The 15,703-nt window shown below is 29.7% G+C and overlaps 1 protein-coding gene across 1 annotated transcript; it reads right to left on the bottom strand.

Moving 5' to 3' along the window:
- Positions 1–802: 802 nt before the first annotated feature.
- On the bottom strand, positions 803–1,339 carry EAF02_010918 (uncharacterized protein; the record flags this gene model as incomplete). Its single annotated transcript, XM_038906966.1, has 1 exon — positions 803–1,339. One exon carries the CDS (start codon positions 1,337–1,339, stop codon positions 803–805), a length of 537 nt encoding a protein of 178 aa, XP_038753256.1.
- Positions 1,340–15,703: the final 14,364 nt, after the last annotated feature.

Here is a 15,703-nt window from a genome sequence, read left to right on the forward strand (position 1 = left end):
GCAATTAATTTGATTTAATAACTATAATCTAAATCAATTGCGAATGGGTTATATTTCGAAGAAAAAGTTTTCTTCGAAATTTGTTGTGTGTGAAGTCATGGTTCATTAGATGATTTCTGGAATGCTTGTTAACTCGGAGAGATACATAGTTTTAATGGGAACGAGGAGACGACTTTACGTGAATTCACTGCAAATTCAGCGCAATAAACCATTTAAAAAAGCGGGAATTGAATGGTTTACAGATTTGAACAGTCAAAGTGGTATTTTTCTACTGCTAAAAATGTAATTGATGGAAATATCTTCGAATTTCAAGATCACAACTACACATCTGGGAGTATTAGAGGCATCGCAAGTACACAGAATTTGGAACCTCGTCCTTCATTCGTTCAATTTTTTGAACGCGATACTCACTAGCTAATCATCCCCTTCGTACCACTCAACTAAAGACACCAACATTAAGTTTAGACATCTTCATATCATTTAAAAAAGTTATATTGATTATTTACTGGTATCCAAAACGTTATTGCTTCAACTTTTGGATCTTTTCGATAGTGTAATGATCCCTACCAGCAGACATTCCCGCGTCAATCAGCACAGTAACCATGTATTCGATTGAGTCGAGCTAGAAGTTCAATCACCGAGCGTCGATTGCTTCGGCTGATGAAACTGTCTTGAGCCGGTAGTCTACTCGTGGACTCTTAACGTCCAAAGAATCAGAACTATCAGGATACTTCCTGTGATCTAAACGTTAGAACTCTCTCGCACTCTTCAGGGATGAGGCAAAGTTCTTACCAGGCTCATTTTAATTTGGCCGCGGAAGCTTTTCCTCAATGTGGTAGGCACTCTTAGGCGCCCCCCACGGGGCTTGAACTTGAGTATGAAGCTGTAACGATTTGAGAAAATCTTCTGGCACCGTCAGACTGTCGCCTAGTGTCTCTGGTGTTGGGGAAGCAAGAAACAGTGTCTCCGTCATATTTCGAGGAGCGTGATGTGTTAAACCGAGAGTGTCTAAAATTAGATTCCTGAGAGGTGACGTAGCAACAGTCTCGGTCCAGACGATATTGACGCTTTTGATACACGAATTACACAAGGGTTCAAGAGGGAAATCGTCATTCACCGGAACCCATTCGAACTTTTTCAATGTTTCAATGAGAGCATTCATTATATGGTTCGTGTATCTTGGCGCCTGTATGTAGTCGGCCATCAGATAACAACTAATGAGTTGATCCCAATCTTCGGAGAGCTGTTCTGTCAGTGGTTTTCGTGGCCAGTGGTCTGGGTCAATATTGTGACGAAAGGTGCCCGCATTTTTGATATGACCTGTGTTCAGCCACACCATGAAAATTTCGAATGTTGAACATGACACGTCTGGAAATTCTATGGTGCTTTCTCCACCAATTTTTTTTTTTTTTTGATTTGATTTTATTAACGTCCATCTTCAGTCCAAGACTATATAGAACAGCTAGGCCCTAAGGGTCTAACAGGTAACTTTTTAATTTACAATATTGAATATAATCTAATTAGGAAAGTGAAAACAAATGCTGGGGAACAATACCCGCTCATTATATATATTGTATATAATAAGAAAATTTTGAAACTCAAGAAATTGTAAGAAGGTCAAACCCCTCTCTTATTTTCTTAACTACTTTTTCTTCATTCTCTTCTCCTTTTTTTTCTTCTATTATTACTCCTTTCTCTATTACTTTTTATTCAAAGTCCTTACTAGATACTATGTCTTTATAGCGATTTTATTTATTTATTTATTTATTTATATTAATTAACATCTGTTTTGGACCTCCCTAAGGGTATTTAGATATGCTAAGATAAGGAACTATTTGAGTGGCGTGATCATTACAATCGAATTTAGCAATTTAACTTCAATGCTAGGGGCTATTTGTTTTTTTGTAGATGCGATTTGTTTTTGTTTTTAGAAGGAAATGTTTGATCCGGGTTGTTGTTGAGGCAGAGCTTGGTTTTTGGGTGGATAGGCTTATTGTAGGCTTCGATTCTTATAGTAGAGAAGAAGAAGTGAGAATAGATTATTATTTATTTAGCCGAATAATAAGGCTTTTATATTATATATTGAATTTGCGGTTTTTAGAGTATAATATATTTGAGTGATTAGTTGAATAATGAGTTTATAAGGGATGGGTAGTAAGCTTTATTGAAAAGATTATTGCTTTTTAAGGATTCTTTAGTAGTTAGAATAGATCTGAGTATAGAACTCTGAGTTAGTGATTAGTTGAATGAGTTTGCTAGATATATATAAGAGTTTCTTGATATATATGATTGCCTATTTGTTAGATTGTATTTCTATAGGGGTAAGGGGTTAGTCTGAATATTTTAGATTGTTTATAATGTATTTAAAGAAATAATATGGTTCCTTAACTATCGTAGGTCATGAGCTAGTATATGAGTATATAGTATATAAGAGGGAATAGACTAATATTAGTCTATTATGGGAAGCTGGCTCGTATTAACAACTAAATAGCTATGAAACACGTGATTTTCATGAAACAGTATATGATATTCTTATTTTCTTTTTCTATATTCGAGGGGAAAAGGCCTTATTTTATGCTTTTCCTACTAATCTAGCTTTCCACTTTCGTTTATTTCTCGTAGATCTCTTCCTAATCCGGCCATTCCATCAATAAAGCTTTTCTTTCTTATTCCTTATTCGATTTCGCTAGTACTATGTCGATCTTACTACGAATGGATTGAAAGAACTAATAAAGAGCTAATAAAGAATTGATTTTCAGGCCGTTCTAGGCTAAGAGCTCTCTTAAGGCGACGATCATGTGATTTGATCATGTGATCTTGTGATTCGCTCTTAGTATACTATATGAATATAGAACTATATATATATATAAAAAGATATATTATTATATTATTTTTTATATAAAAACAATAGTCCCCTTTAATATATACTATCTTTTTAGAATATAATCTATATATATTAATTAACCTCGTTAAAAACCTTTTTGTAGGAAAAGAGTACCAATATTATATATATATATTAGTCTCATTAAAAACCTACTTATAGGAAAAGAGTATTAATCTTATATATATATATATTAACCTCGTTAAAAACCTTTTTGTAGGAAAGAGTACCAATATTATATATATATATTAGTCTCATTAAAAACCTACTTATAGGAAAAGAGTATTAATATATTTATAAAAATTATAATATTTTCAATAATTATTATAATTTTGAATCATATCAATAAATCTTGATAATTTGATTCTTTCTAATGGTTTAGTTAAACCATCAGCTAATTGGTTTTCGGTAGAAATCCAAATTAGGTCTAAATACCCTTTGTTTATAAGATCTCTTATATAATAGTATTTAGTATCAATATGTTTACTTCTATCGTGATATAGGATTTTCAGATATAGCTTTAGCTGACATATTATCTGTATATAATGGGAATTTCTCTTGTTTATATTGATTTAATTCCTGCAAAATACGCTTTAAATATATAGCTTCTCTAGCGGCTAGATTTATGGAAATTAGCTCGGATTCTGCCGTATTTTGTGCTACGACAGATTGCAATTTAGTCCTCCAACTGATTGGTCCATTAGCGAATAAAAATATATATCCACTAGTAGATTTAGCAGAGCTTTTATCTCCAGCATAATCCGCATCGCAATATCCTTTTATATAGTTTTTATAATCCTTTTTATATATTGTTTTTAAGGTTTTTGTCCCCTTTAAATACCTAAATATTCTTTTCATAGCTACTATATGATCTTTACTAGGATTAGATGTGTATCTCGCTAATTTTAATACAGAATAAGCGATATCCCATCTCGTTCCTAGGGCTAAATAGAGTAGTTTCCCTATTGCTTTTTGAGCCCATTTTATTTTATCTAAATCCGCTTTATTTGGATTTATTTTAATATTATTTTTAGCGATCATAGGTGTAGCTACAGGGGTACAATCCTCTAGTTTTAGGTCTTTTAGACATTTATTTATGTATTCTTCTTGGTATAATTCAATAGAATCTTTATTTAATTTTATTTGAATACCTAAATAGTCTTTTATTGGACCTAGATCTTTTAGATCTAAATAGTTTTTAAGATTTTTAATAAAATCTTTTATTAGGACCTCGCTAGAGCCTACAATAGCAATATCATCGACGAATATATTCAGTATTAATCCCGAATACTTATTTATGAATATACATTCGTCTGATTTTATATTTATAAAATTTAATTTATTTAATATGCTTTTTAATGTAGTATACCATATTCTAGCGGACTGTTTTAATCCATATAGAGCCTTATTAAGCTTTAGTATTATATCATTATTATGATATATTTCAGGGGCTGTTATATATATATTTTTATCAATATCTCCCTGTACAAAAGCTAATATCATGTCTATTTTATATATATACCACCCTTTATTTATAGCTAGTGCAAATATCAATTTCCAGGCCATTTGCTTTATTACGCTAGCAAAAGTATTTAAATAATCTAATCCATATAATTGTTCAAATCCTTTAGCTACGTATCTAGCTTTAAATTCAATATTATCATCAGATAAATATTTAATTTTATAGACCCATTTAGTTTTTAGGACGTTTAGCTCTTTTATATTATTATTCTTTTTAATAATATTCCAGGTATTATTCTTTTCTAGGGTCATTATTTCATAATTCATAGCTTTTTCCCAGTATTCCTTTTGATCGGAATTTATAGCTTGTGAATATGTTTCAGGAGTTATTAGATTTTTATTATAAGGCCTTTTTATTATTACTTTTCCTTCAGTTTTTATACTGAAACATAATAAAATATTTTCTTTATATTGATCGTCACCAATATTATTTAATTTGAATTTATAATCTTGATTCCCTAGTTCTATATATTGCAAATAAGCGAGATTATATATATCTAATTGCGGTTCTACCCCTCGCGTACGCTTAGACTGTCTAACAGGGGTAGGCAAATTAGAATTAAATGGAATTTCAACCATTAGTTTGCTTTTATTAATATTAGAATTATCAGAATCAATATTTTTATTCAAATCTTTATATATATTATTATGTTTATCTACCTCTTCTTCTTGATTATCAGTTTCAGGGCTTTCAATATTAATCCCTTCTAATAAGTCTTTCATAGTAAGATTATTTTTGATATTATTATTATAATAAATCATATCTTCTTTAATAATAAAATCACTAGAACTCATTATCTTATTTCGATTTGGTATATAGAATAATAAATTCTTTGATGATTCAAATCCTACTAGAATTCCTTTTTCTGATTTATAATCAAGTTTATTATCTCTTTTTTCTTTATGTTTTAATACATATCCAAGAGATCCTAGAACCCTAATATGGTTTATATCAGGTTCTTTATTATATAGTAACTTAAAGGGTGAGCTATTTATAGTTCTATTATAGTGTCTGTTTTTAATATAAACTATACCCTTTAGTATATTAGGCCATAGAAGTATTGGTAGATTTTTATCTTTTATAAATACTAGTATTCTTTCTACTAGATATCTATTTAATTTTTCGGCTATTCCATTCTGGGAGTGATGGTGAGGACTTATATATTCTAGTATAATTCCTTTAGATTTAGCGAATAAATTCCATTGATCAGAATTAAATTCTTTTGCATTATCTAGTCTTATCGCTTTTATTTTAGTATTAAATTGATTATATATCAAATAAAATACTTCTTTTAGTATATTAAAAGCATCTGATTTAAATTTTATTGAATATACCCATATGCCTCGCGTAGCCCAATCAGTGAAAGTAATAAAATATTTTTCTCCTCTTAAACCTGGCGTTTTAAATGGTCCACAAATATCAGTACTAATTTTATCGAATTTGTCTAATTTCAAATTCGAAAGGGATTTACTAATATTTTGAGTCATTTTGCCATATATACAGGCTTCACAATGACTTAAATCTATTTTAGAATCTTTTAAATTTAGTGTTTTTATAATATAATCCTTATTTATATGATTTAGACGTTTGTGCCATAGGTCTAAATCCTTTGGATTCGTATTATTAGATTCTTTTTTAGATTTAGATTCCTTTTTAGATTCATTTATTTGATCTATTTTAGAATCTTTATTCTTATTATTATAAATAGTATTCTTATTTTGATTTAATAAATCAAAATTTATATCGCATTCGCATTATCAATCCATTTAGCATTCACTTTTATATTAAGGGATTTATTCGAAAACTTATATATGTTTCCAGGGGGTAGTATTTCGCTTGCCCATCCCTTTTTAGCGGCTTGTTTAGTGCTTATTAATGTTAATTTTAGATCTGGTATATGCTTTACCATTCGAATGAATATCTTTTTATTATTTATAATAATAGGAATATCCCCATGCCCTAATACTAATATAGATTCTCCATTAGCTACATTAGCTTGTTTTGGGACTTTATATGTTTTATAATTTATAAACCAATCTTTATTTGGGCAGTAGTGCTCTGTAGCTCCTGAATCTATTATAATATTATGTTTAGATCGGCTAGTATGATTGGCTAGCATGGATACAGTCATAATATTGTTTTCCAATTCAGGACTAGACGCTATATCGAAGTCTTTTGGAGAGGCCTGGTTTATTTCTTCAATATCAGAGCTTTTATTATCTTCTTTTTTATTATTATTATTATTTTTATTATTTTGATTTTGATTTTGATTGGTTTTTTTATTATTTTTATTGGTCCTATTAGACTTTTAAGCTTATTCAACTCTTTAGTTACTTTATACAGTTTTTTATTTGATTTTTTACTGTTTTTAGACGAGTTTTTAGACTTTTTATAGTCTTTATTATAGAGTTCTGGGTGCTTTTTAAAACACTTTTCCTCTAAATGCCCCTTTTTATTGCAAAAAGTACAATTTGGAATAGTATTTTGTGGTTTTATTACTCTATTAGACTCTATAGAACCTATCATTCTAGATTCCTCGAATATTAATTCAGATATTAGCTTATCTAAATCAATATTATTATTATTATTTAAGTCTTTCGAGAGTTCTTCAGTTTTTCTTGATTTAAACGAATCAAATGAATCGTTTAGACCATTAAATACAATCCATATTACATAAGCTTTTTGCAATTCAAATTTTAACTCTTTTAAGTATATATAGGATGAGAGTATGTGGTTCGTATATTCATCCATATTACTAAAATCATTATAATTTGATTCTATTAACCTATTAAAATATCTCCCTATTATATCAAGAGAAGTTTCACCATAAATTTTATTTATAGTATCCCAGAGCTCTACTGGACTAGTTTTATCCTTAAATCTGTCAACTAAATCCATCGATATTATTGATTTTAGTGTAGCTAGAGCTCTTTTAGATTTATCTTCATATTCTTTCAATTTTTCGCTATATTTGAGGTGAATCTCTTTCGAAATAGGCGTATTATTGTCTTTAAAATAGTATTTTCTTTCGGGGCCTTTTTCTGAATCGTCTATATAGGGCATAAAACCATTAGCTTCTAAAAAGAGCTTAGATTTCTGATACCATTCTATATAATTAGATCGACCATTCAGTTTAGGACCAATATATTTGATTCCTTGATTCATATTCATTTTATTTTATTTATATGAATATTATATTATATATATATAGTGTGGTAAGTACTATAGAATCAGAATCTTTTATGGGATTTTTATGTTTCACGTTTATTAGTACGAGATATTAGTTTTTAGCTGCCACCTCTTGATATAAACCTATATAAACCTTTATATATAAGTCTATTCAAGCTAGGGCACCTTCGTATGAGATGTATTGCTATACGATCCGCTATGGATGACGTATACGTGCGCGTATAGCTTCTAGGGACCTAGCTTTCAGCTCAACTAGGTTTAGTCTCAGGGACACAGGCTTATATGGGAAGGCTAAAAGAGCTAATGGTCTACAGGGGAATAGGAATTTATATTGTAGTCCTTGATATTTCTTCGAATACAGGGATTCGAAGCGATCGTATTCGACTGGCCTCTCTTCTCGCTAAGCTGAATATTAATTCGATATTTTGGTCTTCGATTTGAATTAGATTCAGATTCGAATTTAGCCCCTTTTCAATATGTACGCTCCGAAGATATGTTGAATTCCAGGCTTCTTCGCTAGTAAGATTAGAGTTCCCACTAATAGCCTCTAAATCGTAATTATAATATACAGTTAAGCTATAAGTGGAATCAGATATGCCTAGCGTATCTAAATGATCCTGGCTTTCGCTCCTTAAAGCTATTGGATGGTATGAAACTCTTATAGAGTATATAATAAAGTGGTATAATTCGTTTAAAAACCTTTTTCTTTTTTCTTCGTATTGTACTATATCGTATTCCCTATTATCTAGCGTCTTATTATACCCTTTTACTGTCCAATCAGGGTAGTTTTGGATTACTTCCATATATATATATAGTAGATCGACAGTATGTTTAAGTGTATATAGGGTTCGCAGACGTATATATAGATCGACAGCTATATGCGAAGTGTATTTAGGGTTCGCAGATGTATATATAGATCGACAGCTATATGCGAAGTGTATTTAGGGTTCGCAGATGTATATATAGATCGACAGCTATATGCGAAGTGTATTTAGGGTTCGCAGATGTATATATAGATCGACAGCTATATGCGACGACAGGGTATATATATTCGACAAGGGTATATAGGTATGGATCGACGACAAGGGTATATGCCTCCGGTGAGGTGTGATATTCAACTCCACTATGCCCGGTGACGTGTAGTATTGATATGGTATGTGTATGGCAGTGATCTGTATTATGCCTTCGGTGAGGTATCGTATTGATACTAGTATGCCAACGACGGTGAGGTGTGGTATATATATATATACTAGTATGTCTATGGCAGTGAGGTATGATATCAATACTAGTATGCCTAGTGCTGTATAGTACTCTTCCTTATTTATACTATCTAGTAGTACGACAAGGGTATGGTATGACGTATATATAAATAGGCTAAGAGCTCGAAGAGGGATTCGGGATCGATATGAACTCGTACTAGCGTATGGATACGCTTATGTGACGTATGTGGCGTCTGGACTGAGTGAATACGTATCAACTCAATGAATTTTAGACGCGATTCGACGAATGCTCGGATTTCGGGCGCTTTTTCGACTGTTTTTCGGTCTTTACGACCCTTTCCTTGCTTTTTCGAATCGAATATCGACGTGTATAGGTCGTATTTAGTCGTAGTTATGAGATACCGGGCTCATAACCTATCGTAGGTCATGAGCTAGTATATGAGTATATAGTATATAAGAGGGAATAGACTAATATTAGTCTATTATGGGAAGCTGGCTCGTATTAACAACTAAATAGCTATGAAACACGTGATTTTCATGAAACAGTATATGATATTCTTATTTTCTTTTTCTATATTCGAGGGGAAAAGGCCTTATTTTATGCTTTTTCCTACTAATCTAGCTTTCCACTTTCGTTTATTTCTCGTAGATCTCTTCCTAATCCGGCCATTCCATCAAATAAAGCTTTTCTTTCTTATTCCTTATTCGATTTCGCTAGTACTATGTCGATCTTACTACGAATGGATTGAAAGAACTAATAAAGAGCTAATAAAGAATTGATTTTCAGGCCGTTCTAGGCTAAGAGCTCTCTTAAGCGACGATCATGTGATTTGATCATGTGATCTTGTGATTCGCTCTTAGTATACTATATGAATATAGAACTATATATATATATATAAAAAGATATATTATTATATTATTTTTTATATAAAAACAATATTAACATTATTATATAAGCAGTCCAACTTGTTGTTTTAATAACTAAATCACTAATAATAAGCGGTATAATTACTATAATCTGTTTTTATAACTATCAATTGATATAAGACTACTCTTAGTAGAGTTAGTTCCTTTGGCTCCTTTATACTATATCTAGAAGACCATTTCTTATAATTAGCGGAAAAAGAGGAGTTTATCTCTTCCCATTAGGTAGATTCTGTATGTAGGTGCTTCTGATAAACAATCATTCGGACCCCACTGATTATTGATAGCTTATCGATTACCTGGTCCATAAACCTAATTGCGTTTATATTTGCTAAGCAATCTGCTTCCTTATTGTCTTCGATCTCTATATATCCAGGTAATCATTTTATTCTGATATCGAATTGTTTTATTGCTTTGTAATACTTATAGAAGGTTTATTGTGTTATGAGCGATATGTTTTTGTATATACTTTAGATAATCGATATACTGTTAATATATATCCAGATCCGATTGTTCAAAGGATCTTCAAGTATAGTGATTAGATGCTTTAATCTGTGTTATACTTTTATCGCTTTTGTATTGAATATATATAAGTTGCTTTGGATTTGCTTAAATCTGGAGGTTATTTGAGTATTATTGTAATATATTATATATCTGTAGTTAATACAATGTTTGTAATCAATGATTTGTTTGATCTGTTAGAGAAGATTGTATAGTTTTTGAGTGGAAGTTATCATTACTACTTTTTGAAGATTTGAGCTGCTTTTTTTTTAGTTAATTCCTTTATTAAATTTGTTTTATAGTTATTCAAAAAGTGCAGGTAGAATAGCTTTAAGCATTACATTTCTGGAATGAAATAACTGAGCTACTGGATTTTTGTAAAAGGCTTTCTTATTGTACTTGCTTTTTGTTTGTATTTTTGTATTACAAACTTCAAATGATTTACTATCAAGTATTGATTATCGATCGTTTTTAATCGGAATGCGAATTGCAGTTTGGTATATTCTAGTGCGACTATTTCTAATAGTAGGCCTGCTTTTTTGATAAGAGTTGTAATCAGTATAGTCTTGTATACTAGAATTGTTCCTCTTATAGTAATATTGATTATTTTATTAATATAATAGAAATGATCTTTTATATCTATACTTATATTAGATTACTTTGGCCTAGACTAGGTTTATATTTATTAACATACTATACTTCCATGCCAAATAGTATTACTAGGAGAATATAGGTGATCACTGCTTTTCTTAGAGAGGAAGCTGGTGGCTTATATATAATACAAACAATCAATCTAATATACAAGGCTACTTTCATAGCTTTCGCTGTATGTGTTTTGATATATTATAAGAACAAAAGCCGGCGATCGAAGAAAATACCTAACCATTTTTAAAGTAAACTAAATGCTTCTATTCATTACAATTAATACTAAAGTAATTATTAGATTTGGATTTATTATTAATAATAACTTAGTAGTATTATATTGTTTGATAATATAAAATAATTCGAACTTTTTAGGGATAAATAGGATTCTGTTCTTTTTACCCTATTTAATAATCTACCGTACTTGTTATTATAAAATCCTAATATTTGTAGAGAAATACTTGGAAGAATAATAGATTGTAATATTATTTGTATAATTGAAACGGAATTTCATATCTCGATTAAGGAATTTAATAAGATAGAGCATATAGAGTATAAATAATAATAGAAATCCCTAAGGGATACTATATACCATTAAATATTCCTTAATTATAATACCTTCGAGTTTCACTCTGACTTTTCTGTTTATAAAAAATAAATCTATTAACTTGAATAATAAAGTTGGCTATCCTTATTTGATTATTCAGTTAAGAGTCAATGTTTTAAAAAAGTATTAAAAGCTCTCTATATATTTATAATAATAATTGAAACTATATTATCAATTATTAATATAAGCTTTATATTATAAGTAAAAATAGCTACTAGATCTATCTCTGATTTTCTGGAAAACGCTTTGCAATATTGTAAACTGATTACTTTATATCTCAAAGCTATTCAAGATATTTGACTAACTATATACTGTTCGAGACTCTTTCCGATATAGAAGATCAGGGCTATTGGTTGTTACGACTGTAATGATGTTTTGTCTTTCTTACTTACCTTGAGAATTATTATTATCTCCGCTAGCTTCCATCCTTCTGGGTAATAATTTAGAACTAGGTATAATACAAATATCTCCTGGATAGTGACTTGACACTTAGTCAGTATGCCTTAAGGAAAACATATAGTAGCTCGATCTACTCCTGATACAGTACATAAGGCTCCTATAACATGCTTTTCTACCTCTTTAGCCGAGATTGTTCTTTTCCAGGGGAGGGTCCCCTTATATGTTTGATTGCGTAGTGAATTGTTTGGAAGATCATCGTCCGCCTTGAATCGATCCAGAACCGCTGTAAATAGTATAGCGATTTTAATAATATTGATAAATTTGATAGCTAATTCGATACCTATCTTTGTATACAATAGGAATTATATAATGATTTTGGATAATAGAATTTTCTTAAAGATTTCTTTTCTTTTTGTTTTATATATAGAACAACTGGTAAGAAGGTATTGTAATATCTCAATATTGCTGTATATATATTTGTTATTGATAAGTTTGAAATAATATAAGTAGGATTTGATATATCTATAATCTAATTTGAGTTGAAAGAATATACTAATAATATTTCGAATAGTTCTGCTTGGTAGCTTGATTTTGGAATCTATTTTCTATAGAAATAACTTCAAATAAATTAATGAAGATTGGTTTAATCTGAGTTTATATTGATTAAGAATATCAAACTATTGATTTGAAGTATATTCTTTAATAATTATATCTAATAGTTCAAAGCTTGTTTTGTTCGAGATGGGTTGTATTGTAGTTATTTCCTTGGCTAGCTTATCTACTAGCTCATTTTCTTCAATTAAGGTATATCCAAAAACCCAATTTAATGAGATTTCAGCTCCTTTTGCTTTAATAACTTTTACTACCTTGATTGCTCTTATCTGGTTGATTTGTTCTAGGTAATCTAAAAGAGTTTTTAAGTGGTATAAACCAGCTTGATTATCCAAATAGATTTTGAACTTTTGATTAGTATAAGCAATTGAGCTAGTATATTCAATAGTTCTTGTAATTCCAAAAAGCTTTTCATTATATACTAATTGATTAATACCAATATTACTTTGCTCTTGATATAGAATTCGATTATTTGATTGTATAGCCACTATGCCTACCCCAATACCAATTCCCTTCTCAGTGAAGGAGGTATCAGTATAAATATAGATGGTATCCTTATTTCTGTATTTGAAAACAATATTATGAAGAATAACAGCATCTTCTTTTGATGAATTGCTAATATTAACTCGAAAAGAGATTTCTCTTTTCCATAAAAGAAAGTTAAAATGAATAATCTTTTTGAATGAGGAAAGGTTGAAGTCCTAATTTGTCGATTTTCTTATTCTATTCAGTTGAGTAGGTTTATATCGTTTTTTCCGAGGAGTAAAAATCACATCTAAATTAGCTTGATATTGAATTAGTGATGCTTTTTCGATATTAATTGGATGATTTGTTGCAAGTTTAGCTAAACGAAATGCATATTGTTTAATATTCGAATCTAATCGAATTTTTGAGGGTTTTAGGCCTGCTTTTACTTCCATTAAAAGAATTGAAACAATTTTGAAAATTTCTAATATCTTTCAAAAAACTAGGTTTTGAAGTGATTACATTATATTCTTGAATTGTATTTAGCCTCTCCATTAAATCACTAATCCGTAATCGGCTATACTAGTTATATATACTATATATAACTGTTTGAGAGCTTTAGAACTAAGACCCTTTTCGATATTAGCTAATCGGGCCATTCAATGGAATGCTTCTTTGGCTTGTATAATTCGAATATTAATATATTAATCAAATTTAAGACTCGAATCGAACCATATTCCCAACCATCTGATTAGAGATTAGGGTATAATTATTTCCGAATTAGGTAATATAATTGGGTAGTTTTTTGTTAAATTGAATGATAAGAAGTGCATTAACTTAGTTTTTGCTAAATCAAATTGAATAGTATTCTTTAAGCTAAGTTCATAGATTTATCTCATAGCTCTTTCTAGAGATTTGATATTCTTTTTCCATATGGAAGAATTGGCAATTAAAGCGATATTATCAATATAAAAAAGGAATTTTATTGAATTGAATAAAAAAAGGTCTTTAATATATATAAGGAAAAGAATTGGAGAGATTAGGCTGCCTTGTGATATTTCAGTTGAAATTGGTTTGAAAAATTCGGTTTGATTATTAAAAGATAGTTTTAGTTGTTTTTATTAAAGAAATGAGGCTATTTAGACTATAAGATTTATAGGTAGTTTTAATTTCTTACAAATATTTAATAGTCGATTTTTCGAGATATAATCGAAGGCTTCCTTTATATTTATAAATAATATTGAGGTTTTCTTATTGGCTTACTTGTTTCTTTCGATTTCTGTAGTTAATAGAAGTGTAGTATCAATTGCTAATTTCTTTTGTTGATCTTCCATTTGACTTTTATATAGGAGATGAGTAGTTTCCGTTAAATATCCTAATTGCTAGGCTAAAATCCTTTTGCTTATTTTTTCAAAACAATTTAATAATATAATAACTCTATATACTTTCGAAACTGAATAATCCGGTTTTAAAGCTTTCTTTAAAATGGCCCTAGTAGCTTGTTTCCAGCATTAAGAATAATATCCTAGATTAATGAGTTTGTTGAAAAGAGTAAAAAAGGTTTGTGGAATAGCTTTATAAGCTTTTATAATAATCTCTTAAATGATTCCATCTAGACCAGGGGTTTTTCCTTATATCTTAGCTAAGCAGGCATTACTTAATTCGATTTGAGAGAGATTGAGCTATTCCTATTTTTTGGATTGTTTATATCCTTCTCATTATGGTTTTGTAGTAATAGAAAAAGATAGAAATAGAATTAATCTAAAAGCGGAGCATTTTCCTTTAAATAAGCTTTTTGTTGAAATATCCGGTATCCTTTGATTTTAATAATTTTTGGTGTAGGCTATTGCTTTGAATATGGTTTGTATATTCTCTTTTTCTAGAAATTCGTTTTAATAATTCTTTTTTGTTGTTTTAATCGCTTGAAAGTATTTATTTCTAATAATTCGATATTTTTCCTTGAAGTTAGAGTCCTTTAGATTTGATTCAATTAGTTGCTTTACTTTTCCTAGCTCTTTTCAGAAATCTTTCAATTCGGATAATCACTATAATTTAACTCTTTTGATTAAAACAATTTTGAATATATACCTTTCTATTGCTTTTTGAATAATCCTAGTAAGTTCGCTTGCTGCTTAATCTAGAATTAAATAGTAATTATCTTTATCTTTCAAAAGGTTTAATGAATTCTTTTTAATTAAAGTGATTGAATCTAAAGTAAAAAGAATAGGGGAATGTAAGGATTCTGATTTGAATATTAATTCGAATTTTTTCTAATTCGTTAACTTAGTATTATATCTAGCTATCGATTCTGTATTAGCCACACAACAAATTTCGAAGGAATTATTTTCTTCGGAATACGACCCTTTCGCGATCGTTTTAGATCATAGCTATCAAACCAATTCCATTGCAATTATCCCCAATTGATTTGAACCAATAGTTGTTATAATACTATTGTCGGTATTTCAAATACGAAAGTTACACGAAAAATCGCATAAAAATTTTCTCCAAAAACCTTATACTCTAGAGATACAATATCAATATAAATCGCTTCAATGATTTTGTAATATCTAATAAAATAGAAATGAAAGGAGCTATTCCTAAAGCCTCTAATCTATTATCCTCTTATCCACAATCATTCTAAGCATTCCTGCTTCAGCAAACCCCTCCCGTCCCCTTAAAGAGCTACCAATATCGATCCCTAATTCCCTAATTACATTCAACTCTATAATAAGAATAAAGGA

The sequence above is a fragment of the Botrytis sinoallii genome (genome assembly GCF_014898435.1).
Source record: "Botrytis sinoallii strain Bc 23 chromosome Unknown BSIN_028, whole genome shotgun sequence".
Lineage (NCBI taxonomy): Eukaryota > Fungi > Ascomycota > Leotiomycetes > Helotiales > Sclerotiniaceae > Botrytis > Botrytis sinoallii.